This window comes from Miniopterus schreibersii (genome assembly GCF_964146895.1).
Source record: "Miniopterus schreibersii genome assembly, chromosome: 8".
Taxonomy (NCBI): Eukaryota; Metazoa; Chordata; class Mammalia; order Chiroptera; family Miniopteridae; genus Miniopterus; species Miniopterus schreibersii.
The window spans coordinates 51,854,827-51,878,196 of record NC_138109.1 but is presented as its reverse complement, the minus strand read 5'-3'; the positions used below and the strand labels follow the sequence as shown (position 1 = coordinate 51,878,196).

At 35.9% G+C, this 23,370-nt stretch overlaps 1 protein-coding gene across 15 annotated transcripts in view; it reads right to left on the bottom strand.

Annotated features, from left to right (window-relative positions):
• ADGRL2 (adhesion G protein-coupled receptor L2) overlaps nt 1-23,370 on the bottom strand; it is a 178,002-nt gene that overhangs the window by 34,808 nt on the left and 119,824 nt on the right. For 10 of the 15 annotated variants that reach the window (XM_081145430.1, XM_081145432.1, XM_081145425.1 and 7 more), the window contains exons 4-9: nt 18,304-18,413; nt 11,288-12,088; nt 4,130-4,423; nt 3,489-3,592; nt 2,441-2,626; nt 1,539-1,577 (exon numbers count right to left, since the gene is read on the bottom strand). In XM_081145430.1, the coding sequence (XP_081001556.1) occupies nt 1,539-1,577; nt 2,441-2,626; nt 3,489-3,592; nt 4,130-4,423; nt 11,288-12,088; nt 18,304-18,413 (1,534 nt within the window). The remainder of the gene's footprint in view (nt 1-1,538; nt 1,578-2,440; nt 2,627-3,488; nt 3,593-4,129; nt 4,424-11,287; nt 12,089-18,303; nt 18,414-23,370) is intronic. The other 5 variants (XM_081145434.1, XM_081145428.1, XM_081145424.1 and 2 more) reach the window with 1 other exon arrangement.

The following is a 23,370-nucleotide window of genomic DNA, read 5'->3' as shown; positions in this document are numbered from 1 at the left end:
ACTGATGGCGTAGCTTTATTAATCTGAAATACTCCTTATTTATTATCATCAGTACTTTTCTCCTGGAATCAAAATGATCATTAGCCTAATCCTCTCCCTGGAGTAGTCTCTCCTTGCCACAGAAAAAAAAAGCTATTCTTTTTCCACTGAGACATTTGTCCTGGGCAACATACCAATTATGACATTTCACACATTAAGGATACGTTTAAGGTGAACTGAAATTTCAGCATGACAAATTCTATGCTCTTTAACAGTTATTTCTCTGCCCCCATTAAGGAGGCTAAAACGGGCCGTGGCCAGGGTGGCTCAGTTGGTTGGGCATTGTCCCATGCACCAGGAGGTCACAGTTTGATTCCTATTGGGGGCACGTTCCCAGGTTTGGGGCTCCATCCCCAGTAGAGGGTGTACAGGAGGCCGCTCAGTGACTCTCTCTCATCGATCTTTCTCTCTCCTCCTCTCCTTTCCTCTCTCTAAAATCAATAAAAATGTATTTTTTTAAAAAGTAAAAAAGGGATTTTCAGAATATTGCTACCTAAAAACAGACTCTCCCACCACCTTTTCTTGTAAAGCTCTGAGATCCTACAATGTTTCTCAGTAACCAGTGAGAGGCCATTCTCTTTTCTCCAGACCCTGCCAACAAATACTGGTGAAGCCATCGCTTTTGAATAACCTCTGTTCTACAAAACTGGAAACTTATCTTGTTTTGTTGTTACATGTATAATAATCAGTTAAGGTTTGATTTACTAGTGATACGGTCCCTAGATGAGCAAGATCAGAAAGTAATTATCCCCCCCCCAAAAAAACATTTAGAATTCAGAATGAAACAAAATTGCAATGTGGTCCACAGCACTAGCATGGCATAACCACTGTTAGCCTCACCCAGCACGTTTCCTATTACTTGGATATACCTGGGAGAAAAACTGGCCGGAACAGACAAGGCTTCTCAGCCTAATAGCGGCTTTCTGTTCCTATCAGCCTGATAAAAACCAATATATAACACATATTGATAGCACTGTCACATTTTTTTATATTTCATTTCTAGTAACTCTTCCCAACATCGACCTGATTCTAAAAACGACCCCGAAAATTCTCAGGACAAAGCCTACCTTATTTAAGAGTATGCCACAGATAAGAAAGCAGTGACTTTTTCATGCACATACATTAGGACTATACAGTCTTTGATATGATAAACTGCCAAGAATATATCATAGCTGTGTTGATACTCAAGTTACTTTTCAATCCACAGAGATGACAACAGGAAACAAGGAGACTATATGATTAGTTTCCAATTCAGAGGATATTTCATTAAAATTCTTGTACATTTGGATGAATGGAAAAAAACAGCAAAAATTACAAAAATAAATTATTTGCTTATTCTGAGAGCAATATACCTGTGAAAAGCCAACATTTGTACAGCTGATATGGGGCACATTATATAATTATCAAAGACTGAAACACATTGGATCATGCAGCAAATGATAAAGCGTGGCAGGTAGCCGAGGAGGGGAGAAAGCAGGGTGACGGCACAGGAGAGATACCTTAAGGTAAGCCCTGCATGTCTTCTCTCGTTTTTGGAGCTTTTTAGTAAAAGAAAAGAAAATCAAAGGTTAGATTTTATCTGTTGAAAATGAGGAAAGAAGAAATCCTCAAAAATTTAGCTGGTACTCCCGATCAGAATGTATTAGGTACCGTAGTCTTCTGGGTTTCGTGGGTCTGCACGACTGCGAAAATTGTGCATTTCCAGTTTTTAGCTGTATGTTACAAAGTACACTAATCCAAAGGATCTTGATAAAACTAGAGACAAAATATGTGGTCAAAAAGGGAGCAGGAGGCTGCCTATTTTTTTCACCCTATAAAACCATACTAGCCACAAATTGTGGATTCGTGTGAATCTCATCTAAACGCTTATTTTATATATGGTTAAAATAACTATTAAATTTTTGTCACAGTATGAAAAATTAATAGCACTGAGACACTATATTCCTAGAGGGGGAAACTTGTCCATCTTCCAAAACCTGCCATTAAAAACAGGTTTATTTTCAGTGGCTAACGTTCTTACAGGTGTCACAACGGTGTTGCAACCCTAAGCGTATATACAAAGTATGTATGTTACACAACACAGTCTCTACACAGAGTCTCCCCAAGAGCATGTAAGTCATTCTAAAGCGAGACTACTGACCATACGCAGGCAGTCGTTTGCCAACAACGAAGATCACCCTCAGGTAGTTAATTTTGTTGTTGTTAAAGCCACATTGTGTTGTTGTTAAAGCCACATTGCTCCTTTCTCAACTGTAATTCTTTCTTGGGACATGAACCAAATTAGAAGTTTTGTTTCTAAGTGTACGTCAAAGGGGCCAGAAGTTTGGCAGTCAACTGCTATTAGAATCCAGGGCTGCCATACAAAATATCTAATTGAATATAACAGAAAATGCCTACTTACCTTGTTATAACTCCGTCCAGCTGAATCTTTTTCACTCGGTTTCAGCTCCTGCAGCTGTGCATCCAGAATGTCCACCAACTGCTCCATCAGCCTCACTGAAGAACTCACATCCCCAGCAAACACCGGCCCTTTGGTATGTTTAGCCAGCTCATTGGCAAGACTAGCAGCATTTTCTCCACTTCTGATCTGAAATGCCAATTTACATGATCTCAGTAAGATTTCTCGTTCTGTTTGTGGCTTCTCTCCTTCTGAGAATCTTTGTTGTGGTGAAAAATGTATTTGCAAATGTGTCAAAATCTGCAACTAATTGAAACCAATAACTTTCTCTTCACTGCAGATGATTAAAGGTTCTTACATCCTCAACATGCAAAATAAATTCTTAACCAGACATTTAAAAGAAACAAAAGGGAAGAAAAAAGAAAACCAGAAATCCTTTGTAAAAGTTTTCAGGCCGCACTCTCATTTCACTGTCACCATTTTCAACTGCTATTTTAAAATCTTATTTATTTATTCCCATGGTCCAGAAATTGAAATCAGAATAAAGTCCGTATGACACTAAGGGTTACCATCTACATTTGCACTTCAGAAAGGTAGATGGGAAAGGAGAAACTAAAATGTCACTGTCTTCCGTTATAATATCAAATAATTTTACTTACAGTCTACTGTAAATATTTATTCTATCATAATCATCTGTGATATAAACATCTGCTTGCAGTCTGTGGATTCAGTTGCAAACATAATGATATTTGATTTATTAGTCCAATGCACTATTTGTCTTACAAACATCAAAAGAAACAGAACTAACTAAATATGATTGAAATTAAGCAAGTATGTACTCATTAAAAAGCTTACCAAAGAAAACAGCATGCCCCAAAACATATGTAACTTTGAATAAATAGTTTACAGACAAAACTATGCATAATTTTTTTACTTTTATACCGAACAAAGAGAAATGAAGCTGGTTTTAACGTACAAAGCTAAATCATTTATGTTAGAAGTTAAAGCCCTCAATCACCAATGTGTATCATATTAAAAGGTTCAAACCAACCTTCTGAGCCAGCTGATTCACCCAGTGTGAGGTGCAGTTGCTGAGATCGGGGCCCTTAGGGTTCCATGTTCCAGTGGAAGCCATGCAGAGATACGAGGCCGTTCCTGCAACAGATGTACAAAACAACAGTGAAATTGAAACCATTTTTCTGCACGCATTTGGGAAATCAGCTTGGATGAGCCTGCCCTGCGTGCTAAACTTTGAATAAACGCTCATGGAAGTAGTTGACAATAACTGACAAAAAAGTAGGGTAAAATGCAGACTATAAACAGTAATTATAAAGTCAGCATAGAAATATCAGACATTTACAACAAACAACAAAAAGCCCTTGATTTTCTTGGGACTCATCCAAAATGATACTTGTGATGAGAAAGAGACAGCTGTAAGGAAGGCTCACTAGTGTCCATGGGCAAAAAATGTCAGGCTTGACCTAGGACTTGAAGAAGGAGAGGTAATTCAGGACCTGACCTTAAGTGATTTTTACAGTTTAAAAACGACAGATGCCACGTTACTGAAGTAACTAGAATAATGAAGTTTGCTACTGTGAATATCTCCTTCCTCAAGTAAAATCACTTCGGTGTCATTCAGAATCTACCCAAAGTAAGATTTAAAATGTATACACAGTATTTTACAAGAAATACCTCTTGTTCCCTTGGGACATGGCCGTTCAACCATCACTCCCCTGTGTGTCTGAGGCCACCATATCCCCCTCGATTCTAATGCTTCGCAGAATCTCTCTGGCAGGGGAAAAATATTTGTTACAGGAGGAATTTTGGTTGTAGAAACTGCTGGAGGTGGTTTAGTCCCTTTGCTTCCTTCCTGTGATCCAGCTACAGTTGTGCTCATGGGGCCTTTCTGTGAAGTAGTGCTTGTGGTTGATACTGTGGTTTTGAACAGCTCAGCTGAAGAAGTTATTGTCACAGCTGTGGTAGGCACTAGGGAAAAAAGATCAGTGTGTTAATCTCAAACACACACTCCCATTCACACACGTGCACGCACATGCAAAAGCCCACCCATCCAACTACCCCAAAGCCAACAACATGAGCAGTCCTGAGAACATCAGTACTCGGGAGGAAAAATAAACCTCTTCAATGATTCCAATTTATTCCTATTGTTGGCTAAGCGAAGGCAGTTTAGGCTTTACTATAGGTTTTACTGTATGACTCCAATTGTGTTAGGTTTACTTCTCAATGAAATATTTGAAAATACAGTTTAAGTATAATTTCACCATATATCAACTAACAGGAAACGGACAGCTTTACATAAAGTTTCAATGTACAAACCAAATACATTATGTCACTACGAAATGACTTACAAAAATTAGTTTCTTGTATAAGCAATCAACTTCCAAGTATCAACAAAAGTCTGACGATTACATATAATTAGGACAATAGAAAATTGAAAGTCACCCACTCTACATCTTGCAGGAATATAAATACTGTGACATCTTTCTACCCGGCAGCCATTCTTGCTTGAGAGGTTTTGGAGCACGCCTGATTAGATCCAAACAGAAGATACGTTTGGCATGTGCGTGCTGTTTCACTGAGGAAACATCCGAGGCTTCAGATTCTTTACTTTTGAAAACGCAGGTATGAAAAAGCTACTAGTTCTGGGAGCAGGTTATAATGCAATCTCTTATCAAGATAACGGGTTACTTCAAATCATGCCTGATTCACAACCATACGTCACTGCATTCCACTGTATCTCACTGACCCTTCAGAGGCTACAAAAGGAACTACAGCGACGCACTTAAAAGGACAAATTGACAAAGACGTTTTTAAAAGGTTATTTTTTGACTTCCAACATTACTCTCAAACTGTTAAATCCAATAGGTTAAAAAATTAATGGAGCTTATGTTTCCTTCATTAAATACCATTTAATTAGGTTAAACAACAACAAAAAGTGTGTCAGAAAAACTTTAATACTATTACTTGAAATCTATTAGGTGATCACACTGAAGTTTTATCAATATTTATAGTTACTGGCTCTTAACCACTTATACATATGATGCCTTAAATTTAAACTGTTAAGAGTACAGCAAATTAAAAATAACTATTTTTTTCAAATAACCTTATAAAAAATTAACTTACTTTATGCTTTAGAAGACACAAATCAGAACACTAACACTTGTTAGAAAACAAGTTTCTGTTATTACTACATTGAGTATTTTAAGCTCTGGTCCATAAATATAGGGCGTCCCCCCAAAATGTATACACACACTTTGAATAATTACAAAGGCAGTGTTTATTAAAATACATTTCACTTTCAAAACTGAGCTATCAGCTGCTAAAGTGTGTGTACACTTTGGGGGGACACCCTGTAGCTGTTTATACAATTCTGACACTACTGGCAGAGCATGCTAAGTTTATCAGAAAAACTTGTTTCTAGTAGTGACAAACTTCTTGTTATCAATAAGTGCACTACACACTTTCTACACCTTTTTTTCCTTCTATAGCAAGAGAAACTTCTTAAACATATGTTTTATTTCCAGGGCATAATTTATTGACCGTATGAGAGATGCCTGTGTACATAAGTCAAACATCATGCCCAGCCAGCTGCTGCAGAAACCTATTCAAACCCGTCTATCTTTTTCTGCAAAGCACTTGCCTGACATCTTGTTAAACCTCTGTAATTTTCTTTTGATTACAATGCAGCCAGGCTTTCAGTGCTTTCTCAATTAACATTTGTCAAAAGCATCACAGTCTTTTGCAGACGTGTCAAATGACTGCTGCCGAATCCAATTTTCAAGGGGAGTGGAGAATCGGAGTAAAAAGAGAACAGGGCAGAGCAAAGTGGTTTCGTGCTATCCCATCTCCTGTATCCCTCGACACTGCACCAAGGAGGACCCATTTAATCTCTGAAATACGTATTAACAATACTGCAAGTAGTGATCTGTTAAGATTCATAATAACTGAGTGAAGGGAGGTAATAAAATGACCTCTGTGAAATGTATACAATTTCATGCAACATTCTATAGCCTGTTTCCATGTGTTTTTCTGATCATTTTCATACCTTTTCACCTTTTGTTCATCAAAAGAAGTTCAAAGGGAATCAACACATTTTCAAAGGCAAATCACTGAAATATTGGGACATTGTGAAAATAAACATGAAAGAAAACTCTAGGTGGAAAAATTAAGCCTTTTTGGAGGTCAGCTAGAATTCCTGGGATTTTGCAAGGATGAAGTTTAGCAACTTCAAGGAAAGCAATTTTTTGGTAAGGTTGAAGTCAGAAATGCTGAGGTATTTTTAAAGATTAATATTTCCTTCCAGAGGTGAAGACAGGACATCAGATAATGATAAAAGTTTACACTTATTCAGCATTTATGTACCAGGCCCTATGCTAATCAGCATTCAAGGATCTATCAGATCACTTAATCCATCCACACCACAACCCCCAGGAAATAAGACTATGATTGTATTCCCTTTAAAGATGAGGAAACTGAGCCATAGAGAAGGTTAAGCAATTTGTTCAAGGTTATTTGCCTATCCTCTTAATGCTATGATTGTACTTTTCTAGATAAAGGACTTTCAGACCCTGGAAGAGGATGGCATCTGCCCTTATTCTGGAGCATTAACCTGACACTGTTCTGTGTAAATCTCTAAAAGAAGAAAAGATGTTGGGAGGATAGCATAAGATACTGGAGGCAATAAACTATAAAGTTTCATACTGAAATGTAAGTGGCAAGAGGTTCAAAACTCTAGAATATCCTACAAATGATAACAGAAAACAAGGCAACTCACAATAGAATTGTATTTCCAATGCAAACCCTACTCTGCAGAGCTTTACCCCAGTTATCAGGAAGCCGTATCAAGCATCTCTTCTAGATTAACTGATTTAGTATTGTGCCTACTGTTATCATCTGAATACAGAGATCTAGAAACGGTGCAAATAAAATGCTAATAAACATATTTAACAGGAAGCCATGAAGATTGTGACAAACACATACGGAATGGTTCGATTCACTACGGCAGTGTCTACTAAGGCCTTGCTATTTATAACCAGCTTTTTCCCGCATGAAAAGATTTAAGGACAATATCCATTTATGCTAAGGGTAGCATTTCCATCATCCGGGCCTAAGAATTAACCCGTGATTCACCGAGCGAACTCCAGCTAGAGTGGCAGCTGGTGAGGAAAAACTGTGTCTTCATTAAAGTTATCCTTATTTCATGTTTAAAAATACTAGCCATCTTTTGTGGAGAGCGGTGGGAAGATGTTTCAAGAAATGTGTATTCTATGCTAAATGCTTCCTAAAAAAAAATAAACCCGACTCTCTTGATAAAAATATTCCCTCGTATTACTGAAGTGTTGTACTTCGTAATTAGAGCAATTATTCAGGAGCTGTCAAAACCCAAGACACAATATTTTTTTGATAACATTTGGGATATCAAATTTTCAGGCAGATTATGCAAATATTAAGCAAAGCGATTCAGATTAAGAAAGAGAAAAGAGTTAGAATAAGACCGAAATGGGTTTTTCCTAAGCCCACTTTAGGGAGAAAGAGGGTGAAAGGAGAACCAGACCTAGGTTAGGTCAACGCAGCACATGAACTGAGCAGAGATCACAAAAAGCTAAAACTCAACAACAAAACAAAAACCCAAAAAAAAGAGAAAGATTTATTTAAAACCCAGGACCAAGGCAATGAAATAACACATTTGTGCTGTGAGAAACAAAAAGGCCTAGGTTTATAAATGGAAAAAGTACTGAAGCTAATACACTACGAAGCAGTGCACAACGAAAAATGAACGGAATGAATAATTTCACAGCACAATGTACGCCTCGCTGACACACACCGTAGCAAATCCAGTACATGAGACTGAATTTCCGCCAAACCAGTCAATCACCGCTGTGTACGAAAGGCAAAGACCTGATCTCTAATTGCTCGGTCCCATCAGCTTCTCAGATCTGGCTTCTGGAAAGCTGATAGTGGCTTATTGGTCTGACCTAAATTTATGGGCCAGAGCAGCTCTGCAAGGCCCCGCCCAGCTATGAGCACGCATCTTGGATGAGAGAGACTGGGGTCTCTCTAAAAGCCTATGAAGATAAATTATAAGGAAAGAGACTAAGAAACTATGAGTCAAACAGCCGCGAGAAAAATTCAGGTCAGATAAAACTTTTGTCCACTAAGAGTTTTATAAAGGGCCGATGTGAATTTTCACTTTCTGGGAATATATAAGAATGGCTCTTTTGGATAATAAAACACAATTGTAGCAACACAGTTACCAGATCTAAGTTTCTCATTTTCAAAGCTGGTAACTGCTCTTTCCAAAAAGCATCTAAATTATCATAGACTTTTTCATCTGAAATGGATGAAAGTATTTACTAGAATATAAGCCACATATGGAAAATGACATTACTCATCTTGTATTCACTGAGTACTTTTGTGACAAGTAGAGGGGCAATGATTCTCTATGAACAACCCTTCAGGTATTGCTTGATCGTGAATTTACATTTTTAAAAATTATTTTTGTTCTTGTTTTTCTAATGGAGAGAAGAGATTTAATACCACCCAAAACAAATGGAACAGCTGTGCAGGTAATACAGGTTACAAAAAAGGTTACCACAAGTGTCAATACAATGTTAAAATTGTGTCAGGTCCTGACATGTGCCTTTTATAAAACTATAGGATAAAGGAGAAACATGGTCCTAGCTTTTAGGGGAAAAAATGAGATATAGAAAACATCCCAAATTGCTGGCCTCAAGAGAAAAATGGTGTCTAAATTTAAAAATAAACAATTCTGAGATACTATCAATAACGATATTTATGCCCTAAAAGACGATTTAATTGAAGAAAATGTAACAATAGGACATTACTACTACAATTTTAAACCAAAAAGTTCTAGACATACATGAATTAAAGAAAAAGGTGCCTTGCACTAAGTCAGTGTCATTACTGATCTTATAAACAAAAATTGCATCACATATTTTAGTGTTCTATGACTCAAATTCAACTACAAAATAAATAAAAACACTGGTGGAGGAATTGAGACATCACAAGGCACATAGTAATACAGGCACATAGTGCTTTGCCATAAGAGTCTATATTTCATTTATAACATGAGTTAATGTGTTGGGTGGCCCCTGACTTTGTATATAACTATTTGCACCAGTCTGTTACTGTATGATAGCAAATAACCTATAAAGAATATTTCTAGTCCCAGTTCCAACAGTCATTGAATCAGACAGCCATTTGATGCAGATTTCAATGCACTGTGATGCGAATCTTACATTCTAGTACAAAAGACACCTCCACACAATTAACTGATGCCTCATTCAAACTGGTATTTGAAAACCTGGTTCTCAGCAAATCTTAGATTTAATAGGAGTTCTGACTTTCCTAAACTAACAACGTCTTGAAGTTATTAATCTTTTTCCTACAACTCACTTGCATGTACAGAAAGTCTCTGAACCAGCACCGCTGAAGTTAAAAATACAAATTAAATGTAGAACTAGATCTCAAGTTGGTGTTTCTACTATGAGTTAAGAACTGGGGCTTTAGCAAAACACCATCCACTGTACATCATGAATCCTATTGATATTTTGAATAGCATCGGCTTTGTAAGCATAAGAAATCTGTGTCCAATGATGTGTGTATTAGAATATCATAATAAAAAATATCTAAGACAACAACAAAAAATTCAATTACAAAAGGCTATGTATGACTTCTGCTTTTGAGGTTCTGATCCCATAACAATATTTAGAACTTAGTAACAGTATATCCTAAAATATGTGTGGGTACATGTAGTTATGTCTACGTGTGTGGATGTGTACTGCTTTAAGAGAATAAAAAATATTAATTTCTGTTCCACCTTGTGGAAGAGTTTGATTTAATCACTCCAAAGAACATGCTGGTTCCTTAAAATTTTGAAGTTATTCAATTATGTGAGAATTCCAATTAACTCAGTAAACTGAAACGTTAATTCAGAACTTTAATACACAAATATTGTTCAAAGAGAAAACTCATAATCAGTGCAAGCTCTCTAATAGGCTATTCTTTTAACATGAGTATGAGGTAATCTTGTTTTAATAAAATATTCATTTAATTTGACCTCAAAAATTGTTTCCCACAGAATTAAATTCACTTGACAATCTAAAGTGCATTTCCAAAGATTTAGCATTACTTCCTGAAGTAATGGTCCTCCATAAAGTTACTTGAAGAGAACACACAAAAAAATGCTAGCAGATACATCTTCATAAATCATCACTTGAAATCATTTAATGTTTTGTCCACGTGTGACAGTTAAAAGTCAGAGAAATACTGACTTAAAACCATTACTAATTTATCAGGAAATAAAAACGTGTAATTCTACATGATGATCTAGGAAGACACTGGAGGACTCCCTCGCCTGCACAGAGCGTGGACGCCAAGACTTCAAAGCACTTCCTCACGCCTGGCGTTGTACGTCAGGCCCAGCAACCCTCCGGGGACTTCCTAACACATTTCCCTTACCCACTGGCGCCAAGAAGTTAAAAGGTCTGCACACAGATTATAATCAATTTAGAAATTAGATAGAAAAGCAAAAAACAAAAAAAGCTAACAGGTTTGTTTGTAGCTGGTATTATATTTTTTGCAGTGACCAAAGATGCTACAACTTTCTGAAGCCACCATTTCAGTGAAGAAATTCATAAAAAAAAAAGAAAAATGAACTAAAATAAAGCTAAATTGTACATACTATGCAGCAACATGCAATGTTACAACATTATCCTTTGTGATTTATGAAAAGGGGAAGGAAGAAAAATTAAGAAGTTATTTATAAGTACGCTGTTCACAAAAGACACATTAGCAAGCAAACGCTCTTACCTTGGGCAGGATCAGGTGGACCGAACTCCAGAGAGTATCGTAAAATGAAGTTGTTGTTCCACACGTAGAGCTGGTTATCTCTGGGATTGTAATCCACTGCAGCAATATACTGGTACTGGTTGGGGAAGGGCACGTCCACATACTCGCCCCGGTTTAAGCGGGTGTTGTAAATGTAGTCGATGGCGTTCTTGCCCGTCTCGCTCTCATTGTCTTGATAGACTGACCTGACCACGTAGAGGACTCCGCAGATCATAAAAGCATTCGACGCGGCCCGTTTGTCGTACACAGTCTCCCACGTTGCTTCAAATCGCAGAGTGTACGGGTTCAGCTGGCTAATAACTATCATTCCATTGTTCTGTTCAGTGGCATAAATGACCCACAGGCCGTTTTCATCAACAGCTAGGTCGATATCAGTCTTTCCTCCCCACCTATATGGGGAGGTGTCATGGTAGTTGGCGTAGTTAATTATGGCCTCTCCACTCTTAATTCTAGTCCTCAAGTCAAACTTCACAATATTCCTTGTTCTTTCTTTGTTAAAGAAGACAGCACCATCATACACCACAAATCCAGTACCATCGACTCGATTTGGAAGTTTGTACGTTGTTGTTTGGCGGCTGTTTTGGAAATCTTCTATAGAAGCATATTCTATTAAAGTATCGGTACGATAGGGAGTCCAGGGCATGAAATAAATTTTATCTGCAGCCTGAAGAGGGTCCTTGCACCAAGCACCTGCCTTTTGTTCAGCTTCATATATGCATGGTGAGTCCACAATTGCTTTCAAAGTCCCAGGACACACAAAAACTAACAGTCACAGAGAAAAGACAAGAATTAAGCCCAGTTAAAAAAAAAAATTACACCAGTAAATACAAAACTTGAGGGTCATAAATCAAAAGAGAAAAAAATTCATTTTATTAACATTCTATTTTACCAAAATTTATCCTTAATACACGTACTACCCTTCTTTCCTCAAGTTACCAAAATCAAAGTACCAGCACACAGCGTAGCTGGGGTTTATTGCCACAGATATAAACCTAAGTTTAAGACCATTCATAACTGAGCTGAGAATTTACATTTTTGCTATGTGTTTTTATCAGATCATTTGGTCATTTATGCTTTAAAACTCTGAGCTTTGTGCATAACGCTGTACAAAGTACTTTCTTTTAGTCCAAACTTGGCACCCTCCCCTCCCTGGCCCGCTTAGGAGCCCCCCAAAACCCAAAAGCAAAAGACCAAAATAAAGCAAATAGAACAAAAACAAAACCCAATGTGAAGGCTTATTTAGAACTTTTACAGAAGTTAGACTGAAAACAAAGGAGCTTCAATCGAAGAAACAAATATTCGGGAAATGCAATTAGGGGCCGAGAAAAGTAAATAGGAGGAAAGCAGTGATGAAGCGACCAGGAGGCCCTGTAACCATGGCATGCTATGGAGAGGGTTCTGGAGACCAGGCAAGATGACACTTTAACAATAAAATATCCAAGGGTGTCCGAAAAAAGAGATAAAGAAACAGAGAAAGGACAGCTCCCCCTCGCCAACTTCACAATTTTTGTCCCATCGCCAGATTTAGCAGTCATATAATCTCATGGTAAACAGTCGACTTCTGTATGAGGTGCATTTATGAGATCCTGCTGATTATTTTAATGTGGAGTGTTGTGGGGGAAGGGAAGGGAGAAGGTAACATCCATAAGGCACATAACAGGGAGCTGGGGTTCAGACTGTGTACGTTATTTACCTTTTTGCTCCACTTCTATTTTAAGCATCGGAAGAAAAATAAAAAGAGTGAAAGGAAAAAAGAAAGAAAGATTAAAATAAATTGACTATTAGTCTAAGACTGAATTCGTAATAGATGCTAAATATAGGAAAAATAAGAGCTGCACTACTTTGGATCAAGAGAAACACACAACAGGAAAACCTAGCAGGAGAAAGATTCTAAAGTTACATAAAAAAACATGGATCAATCATTTTAATAGATTAAGGAGGCAAGACAAATACGTTGGCATGTTGCTTCACTTAGTGTACCTGAATAAATAATGAAATTCTTCACTAGTGCACGTTACGCATGCTCTTGCCTTTCCAAAGTCACTCGGCATTCTTATCAAGTTTTACTTTACATATGTATGCTACAGACACAAATGCATGCACAGGTGTATCACCCCCCTGTATCTTATTATGTGAACTCAAATTACATTGACTAAAATTAGGTTAAGCATAACAACAGCAAAGTATATTTATAAAAATGACAACTCAATTTTGACGCTTAGGTCAAATGTAATGAATATTAATATGGCTACATGTGGACATTTTTTCAAATATATTTATGAAACAAGAAATATATAATAATGCATCTCAGTACATGCTTTGTTTTTCTATTATTTTCTATTTTTACAAAAGTTCATCTTAACCATAAAAAAAAAGGCCTCCTTTATAGGAATATACAAAATTTCCCCCACTTACCCCGAATAGGGATTTTGAAGGGTGGGTGAGGTGATGCCTCCCTTCCCCACTAATAATTGTAAATTTAAGTATAAAAATTATATATATTTCATATTATAAAATCAATTCTCTATAATACATATCTCAAACTTGTAATACTAAGACTATTAAAAAAGAGTAAGCAAAATACATACAAGGAAAAAGCAAGCACAGTAGGCAAGGAGAAAAAGGAAGAAAGAATTATGGTTAGCTTATTATGACATTGTCTACCATTGTCAATTTACACAGAAAGCAAGCTAGCATGCAACAACGATCATACCAAGCATTCAAAGCAAATACCTTGACTTCACAGACCCCCAGAAAAGGTAAATGCTTTCATAAAACAAACCTGATTAGTACAGTGATAAGCGAAAAAAATCCTCCCTCCGAGAAGTTTAAAGAAATGGGTTATGCAGTTAAGGAAGGGTGCTATGTGAGATTCTTGCTGGCAAATAGTATTCTAAGAATTACAAACCATAAAGCATCATTTTAGATTGTATGTAGGCTCTGAAGTATGTTGCCTGAATTTTATCAAGTGTCCGGGTTAATAATGTCTATGCTCCCTCTCCTCCCCTTATTAAAATGCATCAGGATGTGCTAGTACTGTATCTCCAAACTGATTACTCAAAGACACTGTAGTCGCACATTTCATTAAGATGTCTTAGAGCGGTTAATTTTTTAAATTTACAATAATTCATCAAGATTAAATACTGACCTCCTGAAATACTTTAGGGAGAAACATGACACTAATATTTTTGCCATAAAAATAGCATAGGCCTTCCACATTAAGCAACCGCCTCCCCCATCCAACTTGGTGCATTTAACTACTTTCAGGAAACATACTTGCTCTACAATGTGTAATTCTGACTGCATCCAGTAAAAAGAAGAAATTAAGTGTTACTGATAAGAAACACTTTTTTATAACCACTAGTCCTAGAATGACTCCTCGGTGAAGAGCAATATTATACCTGCTTAGAATCAATAACGGAAGGGCGTGGGGGGAAAATGAGGACAAGAGAAATCATTAGTGTTGTGACTGCTCAGACTGTATTTTTATACAGCTATATTCTTTTAGGAAAGGATAATTTTACTGAAATAAATCAATTACATGTAAAGGATGGGAATAATACACTTTAAAATGTTATGTATTTAAAACAAGTTCAATAAAGAATGTAGAAAGTATATTTTGTTTTCCATTAATTGAAAATGGCTGGATTTTATTATTTGATAAACTAAAGTGACAGTGCAGTTACTGAGAAAGATAATATTAAATAGGGAAGTCTTTTGTTTGCGATTTAACTGATATATTAAAAAAATAAAATGGTTACTAATTGTATCTAATTTATAATTCTGATGAAAACTAAGAATTATCCAAAGGTGAAGATAAAAAAAAGTAACTACATAACACCTTTGGTGACTAATGAATCAAAAAAGATACGGATACTTAAAACAAATGTTCTTATACATTATAATTTTTATGAAAATCCAAAGCGTAGGTATACGTCAAATTAGCCCATTAAAATTCCTCAACCCAGAATAATAGAGAATCACAATAAAATGAATGAAATTAGCATTCTTCATCACATGCCAAATATATACTGCAGCTTGTCTTAAGAGACTATATGAATAAATTCATAACAATATGGTTACTATTCTACAGACCAAACAAACATAAACACATGGTCCACTAACATCAGAGAAGGACTACATGGACATTAAAACAAGAAACTGACCCAAGCAAACTAAAGTCTATATACTCTGTATCTGAAGTGACACACTATTTCATTTTGAATAATCTCATGTTTGTTTATTCATGAATAATGATTTAATCAACCATAATGGCTACTTTTTTCGAATAAAATTTATAGCTAAAATCAGGATATAATTTTTATAATTTAATGATAATTTGAAATAGAATACTAAAATCAAAACCAAATCCTGCCTACAGAATATGAATTTCCAATATGATTTGTCTCCTTTACCCTACAAGAACCTTATGAGTTCTCTTAAACACATACATTCAATTACTAACACTTCTGTTAAGGATAAAGGATGACCTGTGTACAGATATTTTTGACATAGACATTATCTGGGAAGGAATGTATGTCAGATATAATAGACGTGCCTGTCTATAAACATGCAAAGTAAAACAAACAGGATTTCTAATGGATTCTGTTGAGTAAATTAATTATAAAATTTTCAGAAACCATGAAAAATTTTCTGAATAGTTTTTAAAAGAAGAGAAAATAGCTTGGGATGTATAAGCTCCTGAAGAATTTGCTCTAGATAGAAACTGCCATAGAGCAGGATGGTAAGGGACACATAATAAATATTACCTGATGGTGACCATTTTTATCAACTAAGTATAGTGTAAGGGGTATGCAAATGGTACAAGTACAAAAACACTGTTAAAACAAGGGGAAAGCTAATGCTACAGGCCTAAAAAAAAAACCAAGTGTGAGGAATGGGCACAATGAACAGAACCACAAAGAAACAAAAAGAATTGAGAAACAGGGAAAAGAGATAAGAAAATACATAGTCCTGCATAAAATCAGAACCACCTAAAAAGATCCTTTGTATTATAGTTTAATATTAGTAAAAATCATGCAATTGATAGTGTGTCACTACTGTATGGGATACAGAAATTATAATTAAGTCAGTTCTTTAGCAAGAAGTACTTTAAAAAAAAAAAAAAAAAGGCCACAGACTTATTTCTGCCTTGTGCAAACATCTAGAAAGATAACAGCAAATTAATTCCTGGGTTTTACTTAAAGGACAAAAATCTACAAAAAAAAAACAAAACAAAATAAAAAAAGAACAAATACTTCTCTGAGTATAGCTATTTGTTTAGTGCACAATGTACAATACTTCTGGAGAACTGAAAAAGTAAAAAATTTGAAAGTTAGACGTTCCAGAAGATATCCACTTTTTCCTTTCTTAAACAGCACAAGAAATAACTTAAGAGTCTGAAAATAATATTTGCTTCACTCTGTTCTTGGTCTATAGACTAGGTGACAGGAACAGGCTCCAGAAAGACACAATTCTTGGCAGCTCTGACTGATTCCACTGTATGGGAATGGATGCTGTATACTCCTTTTCTAATTTGAGGACAGAAACCATGCTAAATTCAAGCGAAAGGGACTTCACGAAACAAAATTTTGGTTAGCTCAAAAGAATACAATGTTCCTCTAGTGGCACAGGAGAATAGAATGTAAGCCACCAACACTACACACAGGAGAAGTGACATCAAGATCAGTGCACTCAGTAGGCTTCCAATCCTACAAATGGTATAGAAAATACTGAAAACATAAAAAGCATCCATTTCACAGTAACACAGGAACACAGAGCAGGAATGAAGAGAAAACATCAGCTGTGTTTGGCCTTTAACTGATACCCCACAAAAAGCCAATTTATCAAAACTGTGGGCAGAAGAGAGAGAGACAGCGCCTTCACACGATGCGTAAGAATGCATTGCTATCACAGTGGACATAGGACATCTGCTAGATTTCGGCCCTTTGGTTACAGAAAAACTGACATATGAATCTATCAGAACTAGTGATCTCGTTTTTGAGGTTCTGGAAAAAGTAATTTCATTATTTAGTTTGAATCTGAGTTTTGTTTTGTTTTTAGGAGGGAAGAATACCCAAGCTATTTCAAATCAATAAAATTGCTGCTAAAGAACTTTTCATTCAAATGCCTATGAATTGAGGTGACATCACACATTTTTCCCCCCACGTTTAAAAGTAAAGAACACAAGAACACTATCAAACAAACTAACTTATGAAAATTAGGTACTATCATACTGAAACTTTTTAGTTGTCTAAAATGTACAATGAATGCATAGAATACAATTTAGAAGTATGAATTTTGAAGTTCAGAGGAAAACTATACAGAATGAGAACATTAGTTGCAGCCTACTTAGATTTTCAATTGAATTTTAAATATCCCTTTATGGACCTCACTAAAAATGAACATTAGGCCAAATTAAAAATAGAAATATGTGCAAGGTCTTGTTATGCCTATTTTATTTAGTGTTAAGTTTTTATCAATGACTCCGGTAAAGAAATGCTCCCTTAAGGACAAAGGAACAAATAGCAAAGCACTGGCCTCAGTTACTGCAATGGTAGCTTTTCACAGGCACTAAAGTTACCACGACAGCAGGTAGCCATTCAAGTAGCTCACGATGAAAACCAAAGTCAGTTCCTTCTTTACAAAACTGTGAGCCAAACCAATTTGTCAGCAACTGGTATCGGGCAAAAGTACAGATTTCTATCTGCCCTACTGAATAGCTAATTCAAGTTTGTTTTCTGGAAAAACACTAGCCTTAAAAGCCAAACACTTAAGAACACAGACAGACACTTGGCCAGCATGACACTATGGCTTCCTTCCACACTTCATGAAGCTAATTGGAGGCCCGAGTCTGTTAGTGCTCTGCATGCATAATGGTTTTGTAGGCCATAAACATATGCTTCTTTCACGTGTGTAGTCTTTCAGCATCAACGAGGAATGCTGGAGAGAGTGAAAAACATAAATTGCATACTTACTGTAAGGGACACATTCATACTGGACTTCAAGATATTTGTATGTTCCAGGACACGGATCAGGAAACACATCTGACCCAGTAACTACTATACACTGTGTTCGATTGTTGCACCTGGAAAACAAAACGAATTGAACTTGTGTGACATAATTTATCTGCGTATTTTTACTAGAGAAATATAACAGAGAACTGACTCAGTTTTTCCTCAAGTAACTAGTACCATGACACAAAAAATTCAATCGACATTCAGTTTCGCTTCATTGTTAGACTTACAAAAGTCGTATTTTCTTTATGTTGTAATATTCCTGTATTGTGGGTCACGCTAAATTTTAACGCAAAGTAAAAAGAAAAGAGCTAACAGGTCTCTATTATTCTGCTATACCTTTTCATTAGAATTTCTAACATATTTAACATATACTGAAAAGAAAACTTCCCAGAACATATTTAAGAATTGCAATGACAATAAAATACGGTACTATGACCTGAAGAGAACATACAATCACAAACGGAATAGCTTGAAAGTAAGTTTAGACAACACGTTAAAACAAACGAGGAGCCAGGTTTTGAGGGTTATCCTCTAAATCGGGTTTTGTGTTAAGTTTTCTATTACAGGCACTTTCTATACTCCTGAATCCCACACCCCACAGCCCTTGCCATGATACGCCTGCATAAATAATAGGACACATTTAAAGCATTTAGCACAGTGCCTGCCACATTCTGAGTGTCTAAACATTGTTCTTACTCTTTTGCTACATTAATGCGCTTACTATACTATTAATATGATACAACTATGAACCTCGGCTCTTCTAAATCAAGACTTCCTGAAATATAACATGAAAAAGAATGTCGCTCACATGATGCCTAGAATGTCCTATTTATTCCTACTGGAAGTATCTTCTTACTTTTGTGTTGTCAGTACATTATCAAGATTATTAGAATTAAGTTAGAATTCCAGGCAAGATATTTATTAAATTCTAGGAATTTATCCAAATGATCTTTTTTATGAGCTTTGTGAAGGCAAGAATTATCCTTTATAAAAAACATTTGCAGGCTTTTATTCTATTTTCCAATACTATATAAATTAAGCAGCAAAGCAAGCAGAAAAAGAACACTGTAACAAAACTTATTTAACAACTTGCATACCAGACACGACATAGTGCATAAAATAACTGGGCTATAAAACGGTAAATAAAGAATGAAAAAGCAGCCGGGTTGGTTTGTCTTTTAACCCTCCCCCTAGGATACGTTTTTACTTTGAGAGAGAGAGAGAAAGAAACATCGATGTGAGAAACATCAAATGGTTGCTTCCCACACACTTCCCAACCGGGGATCGAACCCGACACCTGGGTACGTTCCCTGACGGGGAATGGCACCTGTCACCTTTTGGTGCACTGGACAGCGCTTCAACTCAGCCAGGCAGCCAGGGTGCAGCCCAGTTTTCAGCACAGGAATTAACTAAAGGACCGTGGAAGGACACCTGTGTCAGAGAGGGGTGGGTAGGCTAAGTCAGGCGCCTTGGGGCCATCTCAACTCAAGCCAGGCTGACTCTTCCTTAAAGAGCAGCAAAGCCTGGAAACTGCTACAGAATCAAAGAGGTTAAGTTTTCCAGGTCAAGGTATATTATAAACAAAAGCCTGAAACATTAAATAAACTATAACTAATATTGTTTGTGTGCATACTAAACTAAGTTTTATCATAATTAATCTACAGTCCTCTAGGTCACATTTTTTAAAAACACACCATACAAAATCATTTCCAAGAGCATGGATAATGCAAATGGTGCCCCGTCACATTCTTATGTTTTACTCTCATAATTCTGTATTTCTTATAAATTGGTTCAATCACTTGAGGAAATTTGCCAATCGTACTCAATTTAGTGTAAATGAATTATTTTAACATAAATCACAGAACCCAATTTTACATCCTAAAATTTTAAATAGCAGAGAAGATGAGTTTAAGATTTCTCAATAGGTCAATATCTAATGTTTCAACTAATGTTTCATTTTCTCCTTTGTTAAATTTACAGCAAAGAGAGAGTTCATTGCTTTTTTTCCAAGTGTCTTGATCTTCCAGGAACTCTCAACCGTGTGCCTGGGTCCCCATCAAAAACTAAAGTTCTTGGCATATATTTACACATACAAGGATCCTGTTTGTATCACCCTCACACCTTTCGGAAACAAAATAAACTCATGTGAGTTAGGTATCTCTTTTATACACTCCCTCAGTATACATATTATAACCACTCAACAATGTTAACCCTGCCATGCTGCAAATGGTTTTAAAACGTATCTAAAACATATTCATGATAGAAAGCACATAAAGCAACGCCACTTGTTCGTAAACTTTCATATGCATGGTCGCCATGCTCCTTTCCACAGACACCTCCTCTCACACCATCCAACCAAGAACAGGTGGGAGAGAGGGAGTTGTACTCAGGGCTGAAATGCACAGAGAGCACCAAGGACTTTCGACCAAGGTGACAAAGGATGGAGCTCAAAGGGTTTGGACATTGATATCTTTTTTCAAAAATAAAGCATATATTGATGATTACCCAATTTTTTCCCGCTTGAAGATCAGAAGAATAAATATGCCTTTACTATGGAATTTAAATTTTATTTTATATTTTTCAATGTCACAGTATGGTTAGAAGTATACAAGGGATAAAGTAGTCCTGCTTCCATTATATTTTAAAAGACCAACATCATTTAAATGAAGAATAATTGCTCATATTTACTCTTTTTGATCTTTGCATTAGTCATCTTACCAAAATTACAGGTTCAAATAAGTGCCAAAAGCAATCACCATCATTAATAATCACACTGTACAAAACATTCACTTTAAGAGAGCAAACAGAGTTAATTCTTGGGCTATCTTCCTAAGTAAAATTGAAGCCAAGGGACTTAATGGAGTTCCTGCAAGTAAAATTATGTATATTTCTAGAATTCATGGCATGTCAAGATGTCAAAAACATTCATTTTATATATGATACATTTAAAAAAATTAATCTTGAAGGGGGGAAAAAGACATTCAGGGGCTAAAATAGTAAAGGGTCAGCAAGAATTGGAACACAAAAGAATATCGCATTTGTATACCAGGATCTTGATTCATGGGAAAGAAAACCAAAGCTTTCAGAGGTCCAAATGACGGAAATAAAAATACAGACTACGTACATTCAATGATGAAGGAAGCAACTAGCCTTAAGTTTCCACATACAGTAAGTGAAGGGAAAAGGAAATATCCAATGGGAGCTGTTAGTACAAAAAAAAATCTGAAAACTTCTTAACCAATACACTGTTGGTAAGACTGTAAAATTCTAAACTGCTATCATTTAAGACGACAGGGAAAGAGAAAGCAATTAGCCACAGAAGCAAAGTAAATTCCCACCAACTGCTGTGCTTCAAGTTTTCATTGTAAAGAAATGGAAATGGCACAACTAAGCCACGAAAAAAAAGGCATTCACTTGTTTGTATTCTCAGCGCGGGGCATAGTTCCTGGGTATAGTTCCTGGCATAATTTTCTCCCGGGGGCGGGGTGTCTTCATTAGTAAAGATATGGTTGTACTAACAACGTATCAGTATATTATGTTAATTATGTGAATTATGTTAAAAACCTACACTTTTCTCAAATGTTAAGCATACATTTGAGTATGAATGAGAACAAGGCGGAAGGGAAAAAATACAGTTTTTTAAATAGGTGGACCTTTGATTATGACTTTAAGGAAATGGAATTACTGTTTCTCACAAAGAAAATGAATTCTAGATATACATTACATACTTTAACTTTTAAAAAAATTGATCCTATTTTACTTCATATTTGGAAAGATGCACAGATGAGTTAGGATAGTTAGGCACTGGTCCTCAAAATGTGGTCCTCAGATCAGCGGCACCAGCATCAACAGGGCACTTGTCAGAAACGCATTCTCAGGCCCTACTCAAGACAGAGAGACTCAAATCGGGAGGCCATATCCCACAATCTGAGTTTAATTAGCTCTTCAGGTGATTCTGATGAATAAAAACCACTGGGTTAGAGAAAGGTTTAGGTACTTTACCTTTAGTAAAGAGTAAATACATAAGGAAACTCATTGTTTGCTCTATAAATCTTAATAAAATACAAGTGAAATAGAAAATCATTAAATGATTAATAAGGTTAATGCAGCAAGTACGTATCAGAGTTTACAATGTTAATATGACTTCCTCTGCTATTTTAATTGTGAGAATCAAAGATTTTAGTTGCTCTAATTTTGAGTGAGCAGGCTAGTTATTTATAAATTCCTAACACAAGGTGTCTAAATAACTACAACTTCTAGGAACGTGCATATATCGCATGCAAGCCCATTTTTAACAACAGAGAGAAAATATCTTTTCCTAAAAGTTTGCAGCTAATGAAAATTTTGAACACTAAATAAATATTTTTTGATATTCCGTAAAAATAAACTGTGTTCTCTAGGAGGGCACTGTTAAAAATAACAGTAACACAAAAAGATTCACTGTAATCACTGCAAAATTTTCTATATTCAACCTTTGACTTATTTATTTAAATAAATTTAAACAAAGTGGCTCAATTATAGAAAGAAATAATATGATTGTTTTAGAAAGAACTCAAGAGTTGCATAAGTGCAGCCCTTGCAAATAATATCTAAGCACTTCTGGGGTATAATGTATGATTTACACCTAGCAAATAAATGAAAAAGCACATAGGTACTCTTGGTCTCAAATTCTAAGCATTTAATCATTCTTAATACTCTAAACACATTTCAAAAATTTCCAAAAGTTGGCATAGATTGTCAAAAGGCTAATCATTATTTCACATCACTGGGTTAAGAGCACTATCAAAAAATATCACCTATATGTTATTTCTACCCATTATTTTAGATTTCAACTTTCTATCATAATAAATACTTCTTCCTCTAATCTTCTTACTAATCTAAACTATACAGAGTACAACACTCATCCCGAGAATTCCATGTCACTAAATTAAATCCAGTAATAAATGCTTTGTAACATTATCAAGTTCAAATACCAGAACAAAAGTATTATTTTTGATATTAATATTCATAACTTATATTTTAATC